We start from the raw sequence: 25,922 nt of genomic DNA on the forward strand, positions 1-25,922 counted from the left end.
ATAAGATTTTAATTATTGTTTTGATTTTCCATAAAATCCAAATGAATGTATGTCATTCATTTATATAACTTACCGCAAAAAAAAACTAAATTATTTTTCTATTTTTATTAATGATCATAATTTAGAATGTTATGTTGACGCTATAAACGATTTTCACAATTCTAATATCATCTATCTACGATTTCATTACTGTTCATTTTTACAAAATTAAAAAGAGATAATTCGCCTTTGTATTATAGTGAAAATATCTTTGTTACAACTTTCTTTATTCTTAGTTTCGAAAAGAAGTGCTCGTATTTCCTGCTGTAATACCAAAGTGGCAAGAGATGGAAGGGGAATCAGCTTGACAAAGGTTTTTCGATCTGAGTAGAGATATATAAATCTGTAGTTGGAAAGAGAATCGTTAGTGAACGATTCATACTTACTTCGATACATACTTACATTCAGTCTTAACCGTCGCGTTTTTCCTCATCATTCCTTGAGACGTCATTGTACAGTTATCATATATATATATATATATAATACATAATATATATATTATAGAAATTGTACAGAGAAAACATTAATCTTTCTTTTATTTTTTAAAGAATATAAGTCCTGCATAAGTAATCCTCGATTTTCATGAAGAAATACATCGAAGATCATCTTAGAGATAAAATGAATTGCATAGCCAAAAGCGGTAAGTATCATGTTAATATCGTAATTTTTGTATTTCTACCAATTCACTGAACTCTTTATATCTACATAAAGTTGTAAACCTTATATTTACTTTTGCAGAGTTTATTAACATTTTAAGTTCAGTTATTCTTTTGTTTAATACTTTAATGATAAAAAGTGTATTGGACATGGAATCGGTCTTATAAACGGAATAGAAATTAAATGCTTGTAAATGCTTGTAATTACAAGCATTTTATGAATTAATTATAAATTAATAGCCATTGCACACATATACACATAGATATGTTAGTTAGAATTTATCATGACTTTTTAATTTCATCGCGACTTCCTCAATTATTAGACTAGAACGAGTACATAACACCTATGAGGGATTATATCTTCTCATATTCATTGCATTTCTTTTCAGCATGCGGCTCGATGTCATGTTATAATAGATTTATATTTGCCAATCATATTAAATAACGATAAAACGATATCGTCGATATCGACATGAGACTATATAATCATATCAAGTATCTGCGTACTCTATACTTTGTATTAGGGTAAAGCATGCGGTATTAGGATAGAGCAAAGAACTTGGATATAGAGTTTCTAGTTCACGATATCACAAAATATAGGTCCTTACTGTTTATTATTTATTTAAAAATTATCATTTGTAGAAATGAAATCTTACTACTTCCGAGATCGATTTTTAAATAATTAAAATAATTATTAAAAGAAAGATATTGTATTGATTATCTCCTATCTATTGCTATTACATAGAGAAGTAAATTATGATGGAACAGTGATTTTTGCTAGAGAGCTCTCGCTTTTATGACTCTATGCTTAAATGATTCGGGGTAGATCCATTCTTCGCGTGCCTATCATCGTACATTCCTCTGGCATTGATTCGCTGTTGTTGTTACATGAGAATGACCTCGAATTCTTCACCGATACACTTTAGTTTTCTATACGTCGCCTTTCCTTTAGTTTTTCCCCCTTTATAACGCAACCTCTAAACCGGTGCAAAAAGCTTCACGCTCGTTAAGTCGTTAGACGAACGTTAATAAAATCCGCACAATGGAACGTCGAGAGTATTTTCCTTCTTCATGGATTTCAAGTAGACTCTTGTAACAAGGCGAAATTTTATCGTTTCGTTGAACATATTCAGCGGGGTTTTTGGGATGTCAGATACTTCGCGATGTACCAACAGCAGCTTTGTATTGATTGCAAGTAGTGAAGGTCAATTGATCTCACAATCAGACGAGTTTCAGTAGTGCAACTATGAATACGGACGAGAAATGTAACTTTGCGCGCTTTTGTACAGTTCGATAGATACGCTATCGTCGTACAGAAAATAATATGAGCCAACGCATTATTTTTTCGCGTAGATCGTTTAGATAAAACAAAGATTTATGCTTTATTCGTTCAGTAATGCAAAGTGCAAAGACTCGTTTAAAGTATACTTTTCCATACATATATATATAGGTACAATGTCATTGCAGCTTGAATTGACTAACTTATTAATCATAATTTATTTTTGTTATAGTTCCTTATTTTAAAAAAGCGTAGTTCGAAAGGCAGTCCTGTAAAAGTATCGTACAATTAACAGAAATAGTAGGAGAATAGAACAAGTAACGAGTAGGAGGCAATAAGTAAGTGTAAGTCATATGTAAGTTGCTAGTCAGTTAACGGATTCTAATATATTATCACAAACTATAATAGACGTATAGTAACTTTACTCATTCCACCTTCAGGTCCCCTTGTAGACTAATAGCCTAGCCGGAATATCATGATAACCTCATCGACGTTGAAACTTAATTACTGAAACAGGGAATGGCCAGTTGCATGCGACCACCATCGCTTTTATCATTGTCGCTATTAATTACCAACAGTACTTATAGGGCTATCGAGATCTTGTTATGTCGCTGTTTTCAAGGTCATCGCTTGCATCTGAAAATGACGATTATACGTGTGTTTTCATAATAACTCTACTATATTTCCATAGCGTTTTAGGAATGTCTTGATAAATAGGAAATAAAAATATATAGGTTTCTTCGAGTTGTGCATCTTTCATGATGCTTACGTAGAGAAGATAGAATGTATAAAAGTCAAAATTAAGTATGATCTCGCGAAATTGGTGTTTGACGTACGCGTAAAACGTGTACTAAGAAAGATCTACGCGCATTAAACACGTTTACACGGTCTTAAGGAGTCCTGCGAATAAAAGGAATAAGATCAGTACCGAGGAACCGGTCTCTTGGAAATCACAATGACGTAAATTCTGACTCGCGTTCTAAAAACCCATAAAGGATAGTGTTTCTTTTCCTTCTGTGCTTTCCTGTTGCTCCATCATAAATTTTCCTTGTAATCAATCTGTGGTTACTCCGATATTAGATGAGTACAATATATGTATCTATGTAGCGTGCAATCATAAATTAAACCATAGAAAAATCAAAATGCTTGTGGCGATGGATTTTACTTTTCTTTTTTAGAACATTATATAAGCAAATTAGTGTTGATTTTTATTAAGATCGGAAAATATACCTACTTTATCTTCACTATAGAAGCTGGTTATTTTAGAGTTAAGAAGCTATACATATTAATGGAAGTTATTTAATAAATTTATATTCCTGCAGTATTAAGTCCCCTCTGCTCAAACGATAATTAGTAAAAGTTGACCTGTAATTGTTAAAGATTAGAATTCGTACTCTCGAAAGGAATACATAATTCCAAATTGATATTGATGGCCCTGAAAATGACTCGAGGTTCTTAATCTGTGCAAAAATATCTTGGAAAATTATATGCTTGACAATGGAAAGGGTTACCTTTACTGTTTCACTAATATCATTGCAGCTCTATATCATTTTCATTTAGTATGTTTCATTGTGAATCTTAATTATATGTATCTAGAAACGATAATTCTCACGGTATTTTTGTACGCTAAAAGCGTAACCGTGTGCCATGTCGACCTCGCAATCGCAAGTTACGGATATTTCGACACTTTGCTATGGCGAGGCGCTACGTGTCACTCGACACTGCACATCTCGCAGTGTGTAGTCCGGGCAAAGTTGGGTATTTCCCTCTCGAACGCTGTAGCGGGAGGATCGTTCGCTTGGAGGGAGGTATTCTCACTTCTATGTCACTCTCACCGTGCAGTACTTGCATTCTCCCGATATATACTGAACGTGACGCGAGATTTTGCTCATCAGTCGCGAGAATTTGTTTTTTGGGGGTCGAGTAGTGACACCACGCTTCAACGGCTACGGTCACTACAGTTTTCTACATAAAACAAAATAAAGGTTAAAAAAAAAACGAGAGGGAAAAAAGTACTTGTTGGGAAAAAGAGAGACGGAGACACGGTGCGATTAGGGCGGAACAAAGACAGAGGGGGAAAGAGATAGAGACGGAAGAACCATAGGGAACATTCGTACTCTCCACAGTTCCGTCGGTTCAGTCACACTGCGTCACTTAACCGAGCGAGTTCGCGGTCGTTTCTCTTTCCTTTCGGACTCGTTGACCACTCTCTTTTTTATTTTCTTATTTCTGTCTTCTCCCGTGTCTCAAACCTGTCTCATTCCTTTATTTCCCCTTTCGTTTTCGTTCATTTTGTCTAAAGAATATAATAATATTCGCGATTGTTCTCTCATGAGTACGAACGTTTAATCTTGGGAAAACGACGTCGGACGTTTTTAACGACGTTTCACTTTTTTCGTACCGGTGTTCGACGAACATCCAAGGGGTGCACGTGAATCGACAGAGTCAATCCGACTGCGAGTAAGTTTCATCAGTTTGATGGTAGAACCCGATTCGCTGAATCTTGCCGAGTACTATATACATAACACGCGTATTGTTCGTGAATCACGTGGTAGAGGATGTGCTGAAACACTTTGAATCGCTTTCAATATGATTTGATATTTAAAGCTTTTGAGAAACTTGATAAATCTTGAAAGTCTCTGTACTTGTATAAATCTTAATACATCTTAATATATATTATATTTTATCTGTACAGTGTGTTCTATCTTCGATATTTTATATGAGTCACGAAAATGTAAAACAGACTCGAACTCTGTCAAGACACAAGATTTAAAAATCATCGGGACTAAAAAATTTTAAACATAAAATCATATTTGATATTTTAGAAGTTTCAAATTGCTTCGAAATTCATATTGAAATACTTAGAGGCATTAAGAGAAAATCGCGCGCCATTTGTTACGTGGTTCCACAATCCTTAAAGAAGGAGTCTCTTGTCAAACGACAGAACGATATTTCCTCGTCAACAAAAGTATTCCTATAATAGAAAGTGGCAATACTCATTCACCGTCGCAATAATTACCCGGTATATATACCTGACACATCTATTTATTCTACATACGTAATATCAGAGGCTCTTCCAAGTCAGTTCCAAGAACTGGTGGGGGTAACGGTGGCCAATTAACGAAGTATCAATTATCAACATTCCAGAATTAAAAATGGAACAGATTCTCTTTTTACCACGATTCGACGAATTTAAACCACTATTGCCGCGATGTGTATATGTATTAGTAAATAATTTAATAATACAGTTACTATTATAAACTCGGCACGTTTAGCGTCAATCGCTTCGATTCTCTACCGTTTATTACGTTTACTTTCTGCTTGCTGTGTGCCATTCGTTTGAAAAACACCTTCAACCAATTTTGATAGAGCGTTTGTGTTCCTCATTGATCGATCATCTATCGGATTGAGAAGAGGCCGTGTTACTATTGCTACTATAGTTCGAGTGGCGAACAGGATCGGAAGACGCAGTCATGAACGGGATTTCCACTCAATGCGCGAAAATCAAGGACCTAAGCATATACGACGACGAAGACGACCACAAGATGAAAATAAAAAAGCCGGGACCAATAAGAACTGTTTCCTGGTCGGAGAGCGTCGAAGAGAGCAATTTGGATGTACCGGGGACGCCCAGAACTCCACGAACTTCCACCACGCCAGGTATCGTTTCCACGTATGATTAGCACTCCTCCGATTAGGGATTTTGCCACGTTCGCGTCACAGGAAATTTCCGAGATTAATAACAAGTAACGAACCAGTGGAATGTTACGAATGTTATCGTGTTACCACGATTAGTCGACTACCAAGTTCATTTGAATTTACAAATTTTCGAGTTAAATAATATAATATATATACGATATTAAGTGTTATTATTACATAGCGAAACCTATTAGCTGAAAGGCAGTTCTCGTGCTGGTACTTTGCGTAATAGATGGAACGGGAATGTTCATACGATAAATAATCGTTTGAAAGTTGTATAAATTAGATAGATACACAAAATCGCGTTTCTCCAGGGCCACTTTGCATTATAGTCTACTTGCGTTATAGTTAACTGATAGGCTATAGATTTATCTTCTTCGACATTAGATACATTTTTATGTCGCGTAGGGTTTGTGATTTATAAAAGTTCTATTTCATTGCCAATAAAACCTGTTACTGTGTAACACTGCTTTAGTAGCAAGAATCTGTAACACCTGATTCGTTAAATTTCATTCGCAACGTTGATCGTGCAAAGGGTCCCAGATTCGAGACTTTACAACTTTGCCGGATCAGACGTTTTTTGATTGGAAAATTTGGAATGCTTCTTTTTCCATCGAGCTATTAGATATACTTGTTACAACAAGTGGCAGCTACTTTGTTGACTTGGATATTTGTGATAATTGAACAATTTCCATTCAGGTTTTGATATTATCTACGCTCCGTAAATTGCAGCAACGCGCCATTAAATTTTTCTGTAACATTGATCGTTATTAACTCTGTTATGCGCTTTATCTGCAAATTCGAAGAACAATTATTTCAATTTTCTCAAAACGACGGAATCTTCTGCCGTTAATTGCGTGCCTAATCGATTGCACGAACATAAGTAACCGTAGCCTGTTGCACTTTCCGTAAAAAGAAGAAGGAAGAAAAAGAGGGAATTACGTTACGGTATCATTTACGTATTAAGGACCGTGACAAAACATTCATACACCCGATGCTCGTTTTATTCTCCACTCTCCATTGTTGTTAGTCTAATCTCGGTCATCTCACCGACTTTTAATTTTATTTCGGGCAGCGTCGCTGTCATTGATCAAACCGTGATCCGTGACAAAGATTTGGAGAGCACTGTGGTCATAGTTCCCGTTTCCAGGTCAACTGTAACCTGCTGATCGTAAAATGATAAAAGACCCTGGGAACTGTTGGGGTACAGTTATGATGGAACGTAACTCATAACTGTAATGTTACGAATGTACGATCCCTCGTAACGCGACTATCAACTTTCTGAAGGAACGGAGAGCATCTTTTATTTTTCGGTGAAAAAGGTTGACATAATTTCGTACACTTTCATTCGCCACGAATTTATAACTTTAGAAACAAGAATGACTTCATCGTTTTGAATAAAACGTGCGTCGATGATCTTTCAATCGCTGCTTTCGTGTATTTGCTTTCCTGCTTCTTCGATATCTTCCAAATATAATATCTTTGCTCGCTAAAATAGATTACGAAGAATCGATGGGTTTTTGCACGTGCAATCTTTCCACATAATCGTAAATATTGAAGAGATCAATATTTACATAATAACGAAGTGTCGTACGTGCTGTAGGAATGGCCAACAAGTGGACCACGTTCGGTCGGTCGACTTGTTAATAAATATTAATATTAATAAAATGCCATGTTCGTTTAATACCTCTTCTCTCTTTTTCATTTATTGGTACACAAGGCGCATGTTTGAATGTGTTAAACGTGAAGATTTTAATAGGTAGATCGCGAACACATTTTTAAGAAAAATAGTCGTCATGTATTATATAATGAAGTTGGCCACCTCTGCTGTAGAGTGCAAAGCAACGTGTGCTATGTTTCGTAATAATATCTCTTTCTTGTTAAACCTTCTTTAATTTCCTTTCTCGGGAAAAGGTCTTAAAATTACGAAAAATTTTGATTAAATCAAATAGAACCAAAGCGTTAATAATTAACTCAATTTACCGAATTTGGAAACATTAACGTTCGTCTATTTACAGGAGCAGATTGAAAAGTTTGCGGCATCCGCGCTAAGATTTGCTTTATCTGTCTTACTGTCATTGTCATTCTGGAAACTTCTCAGTCTGCCCTCGTAATTCAGCGTATAGTTATCGGATCGATATTTAGCCTTCTATAAAACAAAAATCATGCAATTCATGATAACTAACGTAACTATATCACGTACGTATAATAAAGTTGAACCTGGCTACCAATTTCCAGGAATGCGTACAATATGCGTGCATATTGATACAGCGTATTGGAGCAGTGCCGTTACTCGATTGAATTACGCGATACCGTTCATTAGCAAGAGCATGGTTTAACTTAGTTTTCCATCTTGAATACGTCAATTCCAGTGTTAGATTCTATCTACCGCGCTTGCAAGAACAAATCTATGCCGAGAGAAGTCCCGAGAACTGATTCTCTTTAATTTAATACGTTCTAGATTGCTCGCGAATGAAGCGTTATACAAGTGATAAATTATGGCTATCGATAGAAATCTCGCCTTCTGCTTGATGTAACGCCATCGTTAATCGTTATGCAATAAGTTCGGCAATGCATGCAAGACGACCGTCAGCGACAAACCTCGTCGTGGATCAGAACACTTTGGAATATTACAGGCATCGTTCGAAGAGTAGCGTGGGACCCTCGCCGGACGATCGATCCATCGATCGATCTACATTTGCGAATGTGAATTAAAGCGTTATGCTAATCGTGAATGGAAACATTTAACGTTTATGAATATACAATGTTTCGTACCCGTTAAAGGAAGCGAGGAAGAAGAAAAAAAGAACTGGTCCAAAGTAATAAGCACGGATTAAGGTTGCCTTACGTTGCGTTTCGTTATTACGTTATTAATTCCTTTTATGTTGTTCCTTTGATTTGTTCCACTTGCCAATTAAAATCGTGTCACTTTGTTAGACATCTGCTTTTATTAAACTTGTACCCGTCAAACTCGTGATTCAACTTTGTTTGCCGATCGATCGTGTCTTTGTCTAGAAATCTTACTGCGTACCTTCTTCTATACTTTGCAAAGAGTATCGAGAGACAAAAGACGCATTAGGAAAATCTTTGTTCGTCAAAATTTGCGAACAGGTGTTTGCTGGCAGAGGTATCGTAGTATGTATTAAAAATAGCAAATACGTGCTTGTACTTGTTATCAATATCGAATATGTGCTTCTCATAGGAAGGCAACAAATTTGTTTTTCGTTACCACACGCAAGCAAACCTATCGAATCGTGAGTCTTACGTCAGCGCGGGTCATTGCCAACGATAACGATGATGTTTAAAAAAATGAAATCAGGCTTCATAATCGCCAAGAACAGGATCTAGTAAACATTGACGTTTACGTATATGCGAGATAAAATTAAATTTAAATAGAGTTCAGTGAATTTAATAAACATTGAAAAGTACGATAGATAGTATGATAAAAAGTATGATAGAGATACTTTAAAGTGTTTGCTTTACCAGGACATGAAAAATGTACCTTTCATCACGATTTGGAGCTAGACCATAGGCCACCCACGCGCGAGGCTCTACTTCCGGAAATGTCACGGAGTTACAAGCTACTTTTGAGCTCACTTGGCGAGGATCCTGATCGACCAGGTCTTTTAAAGACTCCGGAACGTGCTGCGAAAGCCATGCTGTTCTTCACCAAAGGTTACGATCAAAGCATCGATGGTAAGTCACTTATCATTAGCTATCACGTTTTTATTACCTTGTATAAGAAATGTACGAGGAAATAAGTTGAACGAAAATAATTAAATAATTAAGAATAAAAAGATATCGTACAATAGGAACGAAAAATAAAATAACAAGGTAAAGATAAGAGAATATAATATAATTTTATAATATAATATAATGTAATTTTCCATAAATCAGATAAGAAGTCGTCCGATTTTCTAATCATAAAAGATCTTTTATTTTACTGAAAATAATACGGCCATTTAATCATGATTCTCTTAAGGTATAGGGTCGATAGAACAGATAAAACCATGAATATACCCACTCGAGGAAAGTGCCGTCCATTTCTTTCCTCCCTCCTTCGAGTTACTCGAGATCCGTCACAGGGGAAAAGAGAGGAAGTCTTAAGTACAATTCGAAAAAAAGAAGGCGTAAAGCTCGTGATATAAATGGGTCTCAGGAACGTACAGCGACTCGAAGAAAATACCTTTCATCTTTCTCTTCCATTTGTCGCGTATCGCGTAGAAATGCTACTGCTTCGCGGTAATTATGATTCCACGAATAGCCAAGTAAAGTAAAAGCGACATGCCCATTAAAGATGCCCTGATATACCGCTTTAATTCGATATCTAAATTTCAATTTATTTCCTCGACATAATATTGTATTATTCGGATATACGTATATAATTTATAATTTATATTAGAATCTTAATTAAGAAACAATTTGTTAGTCATGTCGAGAATCCATCGAATTGATCTAATTGATGCGCTATATAATCCGTTTGATATTTTACTTTCGCTTGTACGAAATGGCTCTCGATAAATAGTACGATCTAACACAACGTTGATGTAGGTGAAACAGCAGCTACAGGTGGTGGTGTCCCTTTAATTCATTTCGACTTAGCTCTCCATCCACCTAGAGTGCAACTGCCCTCGAGATAAGCCTGGTTAACGGCAGTTCTACTCGCCCCAGTGAATTTGAAACGAGTCCAGAGCACTTTCCTACGAAAGCTCAACCCACGCTCTCTTTTAGTCACCCACCACCAACTCCTACGGAACCGTTCCCCTATAATAAGTTCCCTTTACCTTCCATTCTTATCGATAATGTATCAGGACATATAGTGGTATATCTATAGTATACATTCCATGAAACCATTAATCCTCTGTTCTTCGTTAATTTATTTTTGTAGGATCGTGAGCAACGATCGAGTCAAAATCATGTTTAAGTGCTACTACCTGTTTTAATGCACTGATACTCTATAATTAACGATAATTAACGTGATAGTTAATTCTAGATTATACTACGCGAAAGATATTGCATATAACACACGGTTCTACAAATACAATGTCAAAATCGATATAGCCTGTGGTCTGACGTTTCTGTGCCATATGTTTGCGATTGCACTTTCCCTTTTTCGATGATTCCACTGTTGTCAGAGGTAAAGGTTACCAATAAAAAAATATATAAAAACTATCGGATCGATGATGCTCCATTTAGTTAATAATATTCTGCATAGTTGTTTTGATCGATAACACAAATCTCGGTCGAAGGTTGATCGCGTCAGATCACCAGGTGGAAAAATTAAACTGTACGCTTTCAGCATCTCCTTCAAAGGTAGTTCGTATAGAAGAGAGGAAATTGCTCGAGTTTAGTCTAGTATAGAAACGGAGGTGTGCACGTAAAAGCTCGTTGAAATGAATTTCCACCGCCAAAGCGTTTGGAATTTATATATCATTGTTTCGTCACGTTAAAAGGTTTCGAGGGGTCATTTATTTACAGCGGACAGGAGCATCTTATTACGTATGGAAAAATACACTTGGTTAACCGGGGCGCGAATTCGTTTCATCATTGCCGGTCATTGTGAAGGTGTTTCTTGTTAAGGTTGCCGTGGAAACCGTGGAGAGCACCCTCCATTTCCCACCGACACCTACCAACCACCGATTCATACCTATACACCATCACTAGTACGAATGTTGTAGTAAGTAGGTCAATATCGAGTAAATCACAGCTAGGATCGCGAGGACCTTAACCCACGTGCAAGATGTTCTTTCGCAGAACAATTTAAACGACAACCATTTTCCCACCTTTGTACAAGGTTGGTTGTTTTTTGCGCCAACGGAGTCATTAAAATTGTGTAACGATCACGCGATCTCAGTAAACGAAATATATAAATAAATATATATACAAGATTTTTTCATGCAATATCTTTCTACTTTCTGTTTTTTTTTTTTTTTATATACATACGAAAGCTGCGGGAGGATAAGTCAACGCGATAAATCACGAAAGAACAGGTTTGCAATCCATTGCGTTATCGATCAATCGCGTGTTATCAAAGCTATCCTTTTATTTGGTTTTTGAAACTAAATATAAAAACGTTGTTCGTCCTAGTATTATCATCCAGTTTCACGAAACTTATCACTGGTCAACTGTTTTTAAAGAATTTACACCTTTGGAATCAACAGGTTATTTTAATATTCAATTGTATGACGTTATAATTCTAATTTTGCTTAATCGTAAAATAACGTTGTAATTACTTCACCCAAGTGCTACTAAATATATATTTATCATGTTTCTTTCCTGTGATCTTTTTATAATATTTACATATTTATTCCAGACGTTATAAACGACGCGATATACGATGAAGATCACGACGAGATGGTTGTAGTGAAGGATATCGAGATGTTCTCCATGTGCGAGCATCACTTGGTACCGTTCTACGGAAAAGTCTCGATCGGCTACCTACCATGCAAGAAGATCCTTGGGCTGAGCAAATTGGCCAGGTAACGAGGAATTTTCTTTACTAGAAGGCAGCGTTTATCGTAAATTGAATTAACACGAGACATCGTGCTGGTGCAATTGAATCCCGTGAGAGCAGCTGAATCGTTCGTCAGATTAAGACAGCTAATATCTTGTCTCGCGGAAATGGAGATTAATTGATGCTAGATTATTTGTACCAGCGATCAATTAAATCGCGTTGATTGAACTGTCATCATTGCGCGACGTTTTATTAACGCTATTAACCGATACGTACTGATTTATTTTTGACGTAATTAAAGCGAGCCTCCTACAGAGATTAACGAACTTAATCATAGTCGACATAATTAACTTCATATAGGAATTATCACATGCTGTATTCTACAGTCTGTTTCGCTTAAGTGAGAACAGTGGAATATCTCATAAGGAGTTGAAGTTATTAAAAAACTGTTTTAACGAAAGTCGATCGATTCGAAGGATGACATATTATGGCGCAAATCATTTTTTTACAGGACAGATTTTAAGCTCAATTCCACTTTTTTGAATAGAATAATATTATATTTTTTGATATATTAATCGATATTCATCTCGGCATTCCCTACACGTTTACGTTGTAACGTATGATACATCAAGACAACGTAGACACAAGAATACCGCTTCGGGTCTTTCTTTGTTTTTTGTTACGCACGTTTTATCATATATAACATTTTAGATACCAAGTCAGAATTTCTCCTTATGCTCATCCTATATTCAAAATTTATGTTATTATTCTTGTACTCATTTATAGTTTCTAACGTTTATGTCTTCTGTATGTCTGTACACGTTTATGTTTATAAATCTAAGAAATTCTGACTTTATGAAGCCATGAAGCATTCACCTCGTCATTAGTAGCTGCCTGTCAGTGAGCAGAGACTCAGGACTTTTCCCTCAAATGATAGTCCGATGGTCTGATATGATCCACTCCGATAACGTGGAGGTATCGATGTACGCTAAATCTAAACTATTCGAGATGAGGTTCTCATAGTCCCTCATACGAGGGTTGTTGAGAGTGGAGGAACACACGAATCGGTTGTTTATGCATTTGAGCTTGTAAGAATGGTCAGATCAATATGATTTGTGAAAATTATTCTGCAACTGATCACCCCTACGTTACCGGCACTTGAGAGTACGGAGCGACCTGTGAGGGTCTGCACGGGAATTCCGCGGGTTTTTCACAACAATCATAGCACGCAACAAACCCCATGAAATAAAAGGAGGGAAAGGTGCTGAGTTTTTCAATAACTTCAAGCCGTTATGAGATACTGCACTGTTCTCGCTTAAACGCGATTAGACGGATTCGCTCTTAGATCGATTCTCGTAGATCATTAAAATAACTATTAAGAATAATGAAAATTATTTTATTCGCTATAAACAGTTTCGTTATCTAATTTAGTTCGATATTTTTACGTGGTCATGATCATGGTGAAAAAAGATTCGTTAAAATGTTGATAGATAAAACTTAATTAAAATAATAAGCAATACTGTGATATTGCATTTCACAATTTCGCGATAACAAATTGCATCGGCAGTAATAGCCGGCAATAGTTATCGGCCTTGATTAGAGGAATATTAAAGCGAGAAGAAAAGAATACGCCGATCGTTGGCACGCCGACCACTTTCACGCATTGCTAGACTTAATCGACCGGTGTCCACTTACTTGTTAAATGTTATGAACTTAACATTAGCCTTCAAACGGTAAGCAACTAGTAGATTTTCAGACATTCGAGCCAGGGTCGTAGCAGGAACTTTCACTTTTCGTTACCTATCTTTTATTCCATATTACGTTCTATGTAAAGTCGTCTTCTTTATATCTTTACTCTTTCTTTTTCCCCCTTTTAATAGCCAAATCTTTTCTACTATATTCATCTCTGTTTTCCTGTCTGATTTCTTACAGAATCGTAGAGGTCTTCAGCCGACGACTTCAGGTTCAAGAACGTCTTACCAAACAAATTGCATTAGCTGTAACGAAAGCGGTGCAACCAGCGGGAGTGGCTGTGGTCGTCGAAGGAGTGTACGTATTTTTTAATTTAACGAAAAAAATTCATTCACTATTCTTATAATAAACTTACAATTGAACAGAGCAAAGAAATACGATAGACGTAGGTTGGCAAGATATTTTCTTCATATTTTTATATTGCCTTCGGTTTCGTTCCAATACGCTCGGATCTTGAGCAATAGTTTTCGCAAGGATTAATCGCATATAGGAATACGACCTTGTACTAACAAGGTGCTATCACTCAATAGAAAACGCTTCATTCCATACTTAAGAACGTATACATAAAGGCGTTTAATAATTATGTATAAATCGTTCACGTAACGATTCGATCGTGTACTAGCTGCGAACAAATCAATTAAGATTCTTGTGAACAGGATGTATCTGTAATGTGAAATAAGGAGTTGCAATCGTTAATGATCATCTAAATTACGTATACCGAATGTTCAATAATTCAAATATCATAATTTGTGTTATACATAATCAACGTAATCATAAATTGCGAACGAATTACCTAACTTGCGTGCAACAAAAGAGGAAAAACAGGTTCAGTGGGAGGGAAAAAGAGAGCGATGGTGCTTGAATAATTGGTAATTAAAAAACTATGTCGATTAAATGTTAAGCGTCGCCTTGAGAGCTTACAAAAATGAGGAAACTAATAAAAAGATTACCAACCGGTTTTAGTACCAATACTTTTTTCGCAACTCCGAGATTAAGTATCATGTACATTAGAACGAACGTAGATTGTGTTTAAAATGTACAACGTAACGTATCTTGATTATAGTATTTATTTTATTTCTTGCCCATTAGATAACAGTATCTTTGTTAACATAGATTATAGCGAAATCTCAAACTCCGTTTAATATATACATGGTGAATTAATTACTGTCAATTTTAACGGTGAGATATGAGTAATTATTCGATATATAGCAGCAGTGAATAACTTAAAAATACTTTGTTTACGTTACAGGCACATGTGTATGGTAATGAGAGGAGTTCAGAAAATAAACAGCAAGACGGTTACGTCAACGATGCTCGGCGTGTTCCGGGACGATCCAAAGACTCGCGAGGAATTCCTTAATTTGATCCACAACAAATAAACTTCTTTCATCGGACCGTCGAAGCATATATCTTTTTCGTTATTGGCCAAGGGACCAGTCTAGAATGGCCCCGATACGATTCTTGTTCAAACGTTTTTGTCATACTGCTACCTCACTACGAAAGTCGTCCAAAAAAGAAAAGACAATTGTTGATTTGACGGCAAGCTTCTTTGTAACATTCCTTTTATTTTTTTAAGGAAAACATTATTTTGTATGCGCCAACGTTATAAAAAATTAACAGGATTAACTGTCGACCATAGTTATCGTAACAGAACGACTAATAACACAGATTGGACGATGTTGTCTAAGACGTCTTTGAACAAGGCGTTCTTAAACTGCTGATCGAATGACACAGAGACAATATGGTAGTTACATACCGAAACTTTACGTAAGTTCTACAAACTGCTGGTAATACTTCTAGTACGTGAGAGAAAAAAGGAACTTACAGATCGTTTCGCAAAACGACAACGCATATGCTTGAGAAAGCGTGTGATATTTTCCTTAAGGGAACCCGAAACTTCACTAAAAACATATTAATAACATTACCATGCTGCTGGATCAGCTGTAATTATCCGTTCGATTAACGTTATACTTTGCAAATATTTTTGTAATGTTATTGATGTATTCAGGAAATAGGCGAATAACATTCGATTCGGCGTCCTTCGGTAATGCAACTGCGTCAAATATGAAAATGCACTTAAGAAATACCGAAATCGAGGCTTTTCGATCGGCATGAACTGAACGATTGCCAGGACGCTTTCAACCAATGGCCTCGTGACTCGTGACAATACGTATTTTAGATTCTATACTAGCGATTCTGTGTAAAAAAATGTTCGCATCGTGATGCAGCATGCTGATCGAGAAACACAGATTAGCCCTATTATATCTTGAAAGCAAATGCTCACGGCGAACAAATAATAAATTCCTCCGATTTCGTTTCCGTTTCCAGCTTGTAAAACGTTAACAGCCATACGTCTTACAACACGAAACGTTTTAAAAAGTTTCGTACTTGTCTTTACATTCTGTCATCGTGATTCCTTCTACTATTTTTGAGTGTCTTATCAAAGAAGTGCAACTACTCGTTACTTAACGAATTTTAATACTCGATTGACATTTATATCTCTGTAATCTTTATTAAGAATGTATAAAAAATTTCGTAAAAGAAAGCAGTGGTTTCGACGCACAATTTTTCAGCCATACAATGTGTGCCGAAAAACGTTTAAGAATCTAAAAGAATCGATAGAAAAAATTGCGAAATTTTTTCAATGAATTATGTATGATTATTATTAATGCACAACTTCGAAATGTTTTAACACATTCACTTTTGTCGTCGTTTGATATAGTTTCATCTTATCGAATTAATTGCTTTAAGTAATCAAACTAACTTCGTATTTAAATCATTGGAATTGGATTGCGATGTGTCGATGATGTTTGAGGTTCGATACGATATCACGCAACCTTTGCTATGTCCTCCAATTCTATCTTACATTGAATAATGGAAAATATCTTAATGTTATTTATGAGAATGGATGTTTAATATTTATAATATTTTCTGACGATATTATATAAAGTTATATTTATACTTTCAATATCATGTTTCTTTATTATTTCCACATCATAAACTGAAAAATCATCAATAACTTTAAATTTAAGTGGTTCGTCTGTTTTATTTCAAACAATTTGGGGAACTTTTATCACGAAGCAAGTGCTTATTACTATTATATACTGTGAACGTTATTATATAATGAATCTAGGACACGGTGGTATTTCAATCTTTTTCATGACCGGCGAACCGCAAACTCGAGACATTGGCGTGTTATTCGAGTTACAAATATTCTCTGTGTCTCCCTGATGAAGAAGAAAAACCATGCTATTGTTTGATGCAGACTTTTGACTTTTTCCAGCAGAACAACAAGGACTGGCACAAGGTCGTTTTACAGTATAACAACCTTGTTCGCGAACAGCCGTCTTTCCACAAGTGCCACTACGTTGAGTGACGCAACCTTTAGCGATCGCAGCCGACGCGCCTTCCTTCTTACAAGACACAATCGGTTCCCTGAGAGTGAAACTTGAATGAGTCAAGATTGACCTTGCTTAGATATAGATCAATAAATGTTTTTTCTTTATTTCGAAGTGAAAGGATCGCAAATGTTTAAAAAGTATTCAAGCGTGGCATACAGATTATCATCGTAGAACATTTTTTGCTTAATGCCTTTGAAATTAATTTTCTCATTTGTATCCTTCAATTCCCAATTATTAATTTAATTGTAGAACATGAAATATGAAATCTTACATAGCGGAAGCAGGACAAGGTGCACAAGGAGTACAACATGGAATTGGTGGGCAACGCATAACTCTCAATGCTTCGACATTCAATGAGGAAACACCTCGTAACAATGCTCGTTGTATCGCATTCTCATATTCGGCACGTTCTTTTATTATACGCTCATTTTCTTTGCGAAGCCTTGCTATCTCAGCTTCCAGCTATTACAATTGAATTTTCACATTTTAATAAAAGAATATATTTCGTTCAAACTCGAGGATAAATGTAAAAGATTAAGATTATTAATTTACTTCAATTTCTCGTCTCATCCTGTCTTTGTCTTTCAAAATTGATTGTATAGCTACGTCGGTACAAATAATTTCGATGTTTTCAGGTTCTTTCATTGCGACAGACTCCTTTATTACGGTAGGCTCTCTTTCAGTATTTTCTGCTGGTATTCCCTCAGTAACAGATTCATAGACTGGATTTGCCATTGTCACTGCTTCTGGAACTGGAACTTCAGGTGATCCGAGATTTATTCTAGGTTCAACCGTTTGAGTAGTTGCCACTGATTTCTATAATAATATTATTATGTTAAAAATTACAGAGAAATAAAGATTTTAATTAATAAACTTGCCTCTCGTTCCTCGCATTCTGCCAATTGTCTTCTCAGATTGTCGATTTCACAAGCTCGTGCTATCAATTCTTTACGCAATGATTCGATCTCGTTCTTACAAATGTCCAATTTATTTTGAACCAAACCAATCCATTGTTGTATTCGACCAAATATGTCAGCGAACATTAACTTTTGTAAAAATAAATTCAATTTGCGTGTATTACCTTATACATATTTATGTTTTATAATATTACAGGGCTAAATTTTCTTTAAATAACGGATTACGAGTTTATTCGTATTACGAAATTGGGAGTTTTAAAGGACAGTCTAGTTCATTCATTTTTATTTATTCGCATATTCAATCTTATAAAGAAACTTTATTTATTTATTGTACCCCCATTTTCCCAATTTCATGACGGTTCTACTTGCGTACAGGGCTCAACCTTTGAATCGTGCTCAAAGTTCTCGCCTAAGGTAGCCAGTGCTTTACCCGCTTCTTGTAAATTTTGATGCACATAGTCGATCATTTCATCCACCTTCTTATCTCTGCATTTACAAGACAATATTTTGTATAAACACGATTTCTTAACGTTTCGATTCGTCTAAACGTTCCTCCAATATAAATTCACTCCCTTTTAAAAATTGGATGTAAAAAATAATATTTATACCCGGTTGATCCTGGTACTTGTGACATACAAGTACAGCATGGTCCAGCTGTACGAATAAGTTTTCCATCTTCAGTTTTCACACTAGATGTTGATTCCACTACAACAGTTTGCTCTACAGTTTCTTCCGATGGTTTCGATACGTCTCCGCTTTCTTCGGGAACATCTGCTCCTCCTACTAAACGATCTAGAGTTTTCACAGTTGAATTAAATTTACGGCTTGCTGTAGTTATCGACTTTTTAAATTTGAGCGCTTTATTTGATGGTCTACGATTTTCATCGATAGCATTTCCTAAAAATAATTTTCTACCGTTACTTATGGTTATAATTATTCATGAAAGCATCTTACCGCTTTTGGATGTATTTAATGGTGGACGAGTCATTTTTGTTTAGTTCATGTGTAACATAATGAAATGTGAGAATATAATACAAACTAATTTAAATAATTTTTACATAAGTTGAAAAATTTAGTTTTGAAGAGTTTATCTGAATAAAAGAATTTATAAGATGTAATTGTAATTTTCATTTGTTTTTGCAGTACTAAAAACATATAAAGCATATCTCTTAAAGTTGGGTAACATTTAAAATAAAAATAAATGCTGTATACAATTAAATATACTATATGGCTTTTAAAATTCGTTTATTTGTATGAAAGTATAAGTGAACTGATCATATGATATTTAAAATATAAATTTTGTATTAAACATTCGTACGTGTATGTCTTTTTCTGTATACAAAATACACAGGTACAATAATGAAATAAACTCTGTTTGTAGAAAATGTTCGAATCATCTGGATAACTATCTACTTTACATTATATTACAGATTATTTTCATATCTTCATTCGTAATTAAAATTTATCGCATATATTCGTAGTCATTATAATGTTATCTTAACAATTAAATAAAACATATATACATATGCATAATTTTAGGTAGCTTTTTTAGGTGGCGGCCTATAAACTCCAACTACAACAGCATGATCTCTTTCATATGGTTCCAATGTGATTTGCTCCTGTGGTTTCAGTTTATCAGCAATTAATTTTTTTACTTCCAAGGCAAATACTGCTTCAGGTTGAGCTGTAGAATCTATACAGCTCGCCTAAATCAAAATAATGACTATATAAACTTAAAGACACAAATAAAAAATAATACAATATTTGAAATCTATTAAAATACTAATTAATATACTTGCCTTAATAGAAATAACAAAATGACCTCCGTTCTTCAGGAAATATTGGGCATTCAAAGCTACTATCCTAGCTTGATCAGGTTGCGCCACATCAGCGAATATTGTATCTACCATTCCAATAAGCATTCTATACTTGTGAGGATGTCTCGCATCTTCAATTATGGGAATAATATTTGTTCGTTTCTTAGCAACATTTATAAGATCTCTACCAGATCTGTGAGAAAATTCTACAGCATATACTAATCCTTCCTAAAATAAGGAGAAGGAATAAATTTATCATCGTGTATTACAAATGATTTGTAGGCATAATGTAGGTCTAATTGCAATTCATAGATTAAATAAAAAGGTAAACTGTTAATTTTGTACAAACGTCTTTTTGGAGCAAGATATAACTTATCTTACTCAATCAGAAAAACGGCAATGTGATTTCTGTAGCATAACTCCGACACCAAATTAGCAATAATATACTAAAGTGGCTCTAATGTATGCAATTTATACGTATTAGACAAAATATTTATATAAACTCACTGGACCAACAACATCTGCTACATGTGATACTGTAGTCCCAGATGCAGCGCCTAAATATAAAACTTTGCTTCCAGGAGGCATGTGAATTTGATCAACTCCTCCAAGTATAGCTGCAGCTAACTTTGATCTAAAAGGGTTCCAAACTCTATATTCAATTTTTTCACCATTCTCTCCCTGTAATATTCATATATGAGTAATTATTATATTTTCCATATTAACATAACAAATTATAGTAACTTGCTTATGTACCTCCACGCTTATCCTCTTTTCACCATATACTTCTGAACCTGGTACCAAATTTAAAGTAACTAATGCATCCTCTTTTCCTCTTGCTATAAAGACACCTTCGTGACGATGTGGTTCTATGACTACAGTTTTGCCACCTTTAAAACTGCCTCCACCACGTCCTCCTCTTCCACCTCTACCTCCACGTCCCCGTGGAGTACCTCCACCTCTACCACCACCTCGACCACCTCCTCCTCCTCCTCTGCCTCCACCACGTCCACCACCACCTCCTCGTCCACCTCCTCCTCGTCCACCTCCTCGGCCTCCTCTAAATCCACCACCACCTGGTGAAAATCCTGTAATGAAATAAATTTTGTAACAACAGTAGATACAGTAGCATTGATATAAAATATTGATACGATACATGATATTAAATAACATATATACGAGAGCATTGTTATAAAAACTTATATTGGTTTAATTGTTTCAGTACATAAACCATTTGAAGCAGAAAATAAATTCAAAAACATCTTAAATATACAAATATAGGTTAATGTAACATACTATCACACAAATACAAAAATTATAGTTTATCTGACTGAATGCCCAACATATTCATATAAAAAATGATTAATTACGTTCAAATAGATCCATGTATATATTTTATAAATTAAATAGTCTTATACTCCATGAGTATAAAATAAGTTATCATTGTAGTTGTTATATTGTAGAAATCGTGTTGTAGTCAAAAAACCTTCATTTTGTAAGATATTAAATATAAGAATAATATTTTTAAACGATTACTATTTACCTGGCTTTCCCATTTTAAAAATTAGGTATATAAATTTACGTTCCTAATTTATTTTAAATTATGACTGTCCATGCACGTGTAGCAGTACAGACGCTAAATCCTCACGGAAACGACATTAAGTAGCGAACATCTTCCGGTTTAGACCAGCATATCGATTTAAATATATATCGATACGTAAAGATCGATTCACACTTCGAAAATATTAAAAATTTACGAATAATTTAGTATAAAATTTTCAAATATTATTGAAATTTAAAATTATTTACATATTACGATTACAATATGATTATAATTATTTCAAATATTGATTATTTTTAGAGTACATAAAAAAATTTATATACTTTTTTCTATCTTGCGCATAATATAAATTAAACCTAATATAACTAAACCTTATTAATTCTAGTATGATCTTTACTTACATAAGTGCACATTAGTAGGACTTCGTTAGCTTTTTAATGTGTTACCTATATCTATATTGTAGTGCTCGTTATTTGTTTATGTGTTTATTTCTCTTCCGGTTTAGTACAAAACAACGATTATAAAATTATAAAATATAAATTATGTAATATATATAATTAAAAATCTCAAAATTGTAATATATTGCAGTGTTTCAATGTAATTTTTGTAACTTATATACTAAGTCTTATATTACTATATTATAATAATACAATATCAATTATACAAGATATTGAATGCATATATTGAAATATAGAATGTTTTGTATTGAAATAAATTAAACAATTATTCTTTTAGAACATTAAAAATTTCTTGTTACGTATTCAAAAAAATATTGTTTTACGAACACAAGTTTCGTAGTTGATCTATGAAGCGTATAAACGTAATGTATTCGTTTTCATGTGCAATGACCAGTTCAAATAACGATATAACCTCATCCGTTGTTTGAAACTTAATGATTTTTATATTAATAAATAAATGATATTTGTTGTGTATAAAATTGTTATTTATTTAATAACAAATATAGAAATATGAAGTAATCATAAATTTCCATTTAACAATATTCTTAGTTATTTAAAGTATAAAGTTTAACTATATGTTTACATTTACAGAATCAGTGTTGACGGCTTACTTGTATATTTTCCTTACGATTACATTTATCCAGAACAATATGCATATATGCTCGAGCTCAAACGTGGCCTGGATGCTAAAGTATGTATTTTCAACACTTTTGTGTCATATGATTACTAATTAACATTTAAATTTTATTTATAATTTTAGGGGCACTGTTTATTGGAAATGCCATCAGGCACTGGAAAAACTATAACTTTGTTATCATTAATTGTAGCATATATGTTGGAAAATCCATTGGATGTGACAAAATTAATTTATTGTTCCCGTACTGTACCAGAAATAGAAAAAGTCATAGAAGAATTAAAAAAGCTTATGGATTATTATGAAAAAGAAACAGAAAGTAAACCTAAAATTGTTGGCTTAGTTCTTAGTTCACGAAAAAATATGTGTATTCATCCAGAGGTAATTAATTTCAAACTTAATTGCTTTTAATAAATGTACCTTATATGAATGAGTATATTAACAATAGATTTAAATTAGGTAAGCAGAGAACGTGAAGGCAAAATTGTTGATGGTCGTTGTCATTCTCTCACAGCATCATATGTTCGTGAGAGACATAACTATGATGAATCAACACCAATTTGTAATTTTTATGAAGGATTTGATATGGAAGGTAAAGAACAATTTATGCCACCAGGCATATATTCCATTGATGATTTGAAAGAATATGGAAGAGACCGCAATTGGTGTCCATATTTTCTTGCAAGGTTTACAGTAAGCATTTCAGTAAGCAGATTGTTTATTTTAAGACAATATAAAGCACTAATGTTTTTATCATGTAATTCTAGATTTTACATGCCCAGATTGTAGTGTACAGTTATCATTATTTATTAGATCCCAAGATTGCAGAAACTGTGTCAAAAGAATTAAGCAAAAGTTCTGTAGTAGTATTTGATGAAGCTCACAATATAGGTACAATGCAGCTAATACATTAGTTATGTGGCAAAAATTAAATAAAGTCTAACTACTTAATTAATTTTAGATAATGTATGCATTGATTCAATGAGTGTAAAAATTAATAGAAGAACTTTAGAAAAAAGTTCAGCCAATATACAACTTCTTGAAAAAACAGTGGCTGAGTAAGTTATGTTTTAAATGTTATATTGACTAATATATAATTGTAAAGCCATTATAAATATTTGTGATTTAGGATGAGAGAGGATGATGTAAATAAATTAAAAGAAGAATATGAGAGATTAGTAGAAGGATTAAAAGATGCACATGTTGCAAGAGAAACAGATATTATCTTAGCTAATCCTGTCTTACCAGATGAAATTTTGCAAGGTAAATTCTTAATTCTACATTTGTTTAGAATAATTATGAATTTAATTTATATATATTTGTTATAGAGGTGGTTCCTGGTAATATTAGGAATGCAGAACATTTTGTCGGTTTTTTAAGACGATTTGTAGAATATTTAAAAACGCGTCTACGTGTGCAACACGTAGTTCAAGAATCACCTGCTGCGTTTCTGAGAGATGTTCAAACAAAAGTTTCAATAGAACGTAAACCATTAAGATTTTGTGCAGAACGACTAGCTTCTCTTTTACGTACTATGGAGATAACCGATTTAACCGATTTTTCACCAGTTATATTAGTGACACATCTGGCAACATTAGTATCTACATATACAAAAGGATTTACAATTATTGTGGAGCCATTTGATGACAAAACACCTAATGTTTTAAATCCAATTCTTCATTTTGTTTGTTTAGATTCGTCTATTGCAATAAAACCTATATTTGATAGATTTCAGTCAGTAGTAATTACTTCAGGAACATTGTCTCCATTAGACATGTATCCTAAAATTTTAAATTTTCATCCAGTCATAATGTCATCTTTTACTATGACATTAGCCAGACCTTGTCTCTTACCAATGGTAAGTGTGATATTGTTTAGAATATTAATTACTAAAAAATTAATTCAAAAATAATGTCAGATTGTAGCGAAAGGTAATGACCAAGTTGCAATTTCGTCAAAGTATGAAACAAGAGAAGATGTTGCTGTTATAAGAAATTATGGTCAACTATTAGTTGAATTTGCAGCTACTGTTCCTGATGGTTTAGTCTGTTTTTTTACCTCCTACTTATACATGGAATCTGTCGTTGCTGCATGGTTTGTTTCAATTAATTTATACTGATAATATCATTATAATAATATAATTATAGTTTACTTTTATAGGTATGATCAAGGTGTGGTAGATCAACTTCAAAGACACAAATTACTATTTATTGAAACTCAGGATTCCGCAGAAACGAGTTTAGCTCTTATAAATTACATACGAGCATGTGAAAATGGAAGAGGTGCTGTTCTCCTTTCTGTGGCACGTGGTAAAGTATCAGAAGGAGTTGATTTTGATCATCATTTGGGAAGAGCTGTTTTGATGTTTGGAATTCCTTATGTATATACACAATCGCGTATTTTAAAAGCACGACTAGAATATCTTCGTGATCAATTTCAAGTAGGTTATTAAACAAAATTGTAGATTTATAAATATTTATATTAATAGTATCAATAATATGACCATTTCTTTCTTCTCACAGATCAGAGAAAATGATTTTTTAACTTTTGATGCAATGAGACACGCAGCACAATGCGTTGGAAGAGCAATTAGAGGAAAAACTGATTATGGTATAATGGTATTTGCAGACAAGGTAACAAAAATTATGACAAATAATTCTAGTTTTTTACAATCATTTCTTTGACGATATTTATTTTTTTAGAGGTTTTCGAGAATGGATAAACGAAGTAAGTTACCAAAATGGATACAAGAACATTTAACTGATAGTTTATGTAATTTATCAACCGAGGAAGCTGTGCAGGTAAAACTCAAAATTTAGAACGCCTAAAATAAATATTAGTAATTATTAATCGTAACTTTTAGATAAGTAAACGTTGGTTACGACAAATGGCCCAACCATTTACACGTGAAAATCAGTTGGGATTATCCCTATTGACACGAGAACAACTTGAAAAAGAAGAATATGGCAAAATTGAACAGAAGGCGCAACAAAATTAGATATTTAATATGATATTTATAACAAAGTTTGTGCCATTTTTAACAAATATAACGTATAGTGTATAAAAACATACTGCAACTTGTGTTTTGTATAGTATTTATATTATAGTACATATAAAATGTATTAATTTTTGCAATGAAAAATATTTTTTCCAATAATATACGATTTTTATAAATTAATAGAATTAATATTTAAAAATTTAACCACAACTAACAGTAAAAATTAACAAAGTACAGCAAATCACTAAGGGTACAGA

General features: G+C 34.0%; 4 protein-coding genes and 1 long non-coding RNA gene across 7 annotated transcripts; 2 read left to right on the top strand and 3 right to left on the bottom strand.

Annotated features, from left to right (window-relative positions):
* Nucleotides 1–543: 543 nt before the first annotated feature.
* On the top strand, nucleotides 544–16,847 carry LOC117206731 (GTP cyclohydrolase 1). Of its 2 annotated transcripts, XM_033446319.1 has the most exons (6): nucleotides 3,812–4,434; nucleotides 5,344–5,634; nucleotides 9,160–9,369; nucleotides 11,987–12,152; nucleotides 14,060–14,176; nucleotides 15,129–16,847. In XM_033446319.1, the coding sequence occupies exons 2-6, from the start codon at nucleotides 5,448–5,450 to the stop codon at nucleotides 15,256–15,258; spliced, it is 810 nt and encodes a 269-aa protein (XP_033302210.1). In that variant the 5' UTR covers nucleotides 3,812–4,434; nucleotides 5,344–5,447; the 3' UTR covers nucleotides 15,259–16,847. The 2 variants fall into 2 exon arrangements, with proteins under 2 accessions (XP_033302211.1, XP_033302210.1); XM_033446320.1 differs by lacking the exons at nucleotides 3,812–4,434; nucleotides 5,344–5,634 and adding an exon at nucleotides 544–679.
* LOC117206733 lies at nucleotides 2,333–3,623 on the bottom strand. The gene is made up of 3 exons (XR_004487431.1): nucleotides 3,486–3,623; nucleotides 3,209–3,339; nucleotides 2,333–2,610 (listed from the first exon to the last, which is right to left on the bottom strand). It is a non-coding gene; the product is annotated as an uncharacterized LOC117206733 (long non-coding RNA).
* On the bottom strand, nucleotides 16,839–19,376 carry LOC117206732. The gene is made up of 7 exons (XM_033446321.1): nucleotides 19,152–19,376; nucleotides 18,806–19,094; nucleotides 18,581–18,683; nucleotides 18,159–18,326; nucleotides 17,833–18,096; nucleotides 17,552–17,742; nucleotides 16,839–17,314 (listed from the first exon to the last, which is right to left on the bottom strand). Exons 1-7 carry the CDS (start codon nucleotides 19,183–19,185, stop codon nucleotides 16,996–16,998), a joined length of 1,368 nt encoding a protein of 455 aa, XP_033302212.1. The 5' UTR covers nucleotides 19,186–19,376; the 3' UTR covers nucleotides 16,839–16,995.
* Nucleotides 19,377–19,425: 49 nt separating this feature from the next.
* Nucleotides 19,426–21,683, bottom strand: LOC117206729 (rRNA 2'-O-methyltransferase fibrillarin). 2 transcript variants are annotated; one of them, XM_033446318.1, is made up of 5 exons: nucleotides 21,558–21,683; nucleotides 20,771–21,102; nucleotides 20,522–20,695; nucleotides 19,997–20,242; nucleotides 19,426–19,903 (listed from the first exon to the last, which is right to left on the bottom strand). In XM_033446318.1, exons 1-5 carry the CDS (start codon nucleotides 21,568–21,570, stop codon nucleotides 19,733–19,735), a joined length of 936 nt encoding a protein of 311 aa, XP_033302209.1. In that variant the 5' UTR covers nucleotides 21,571–21,683; the 3' UTR covers nucleotides 19,426–19,732. The 2 variants fall into 2 exon arrangements, with proteins under 2 accessions (XP_033302209.1, XP_033302208.1); XM_033446317.1 differs by lacking the exon at nucleotides 21,558–21,683 and adding an exon at nucleotides 21,385–21,457.
* A 791-nt stretch (nucleotides 21,684–22,474) lies between these two features.
* On the top strand, nucleotides 22,475–25,824 carry LOC117206522 (general transcription and DNA repair factor IIH helicase subunit XPD). The gene is made up of 13 exons (XM_033445959.1): nucleotides 22,475–22,548; nucleotides 22,625–22,724; nucleotides 22,794–23,048; nucleotides 23,127–23,360; nucleotides 23,435–23,558; nucleotides 23,629–23,725; nucleotides 23,797–23,930; nucleotides 23,996–24,525; nucleotides 24,586–24,761; nucleotides 24,828–25,107; nucleotides 25,190–25,300; nucleotides 25,370–25,468; nucleotides 25,531–25,824. The coding sequence occupies exons 1-13, from the start codon at nucleotides 22,544–22,546 to the stop codon at nucleotides 25,663–25,665; spliced, it is 2,280 nt and encodes a 759-aa protein (XP_033301850.1). The 5' UTR covers nucleotides 22,475–22,543; the 3' UTR covers nucleotides 25,666–25,824.
* The last annotated feature ends 98 nt before the right edge of the window (nucleotides 25,825–25,922 follow it).

Source organism: Bombus bifarius, unplaced genomic scaffold (assembly GCF_011952205.1).
Source record: "Bombus bifarius isolate JDL3187 unplaced genomic scaffold, Bbif_JDL3187 scf7180000008008, whole genome shotgun sequence".
NCBI lineage: Eukaryota > Metazoa > Arthropoda > Insecta > Hymenoptera > Apidae > Bombus > Bombus bifarius.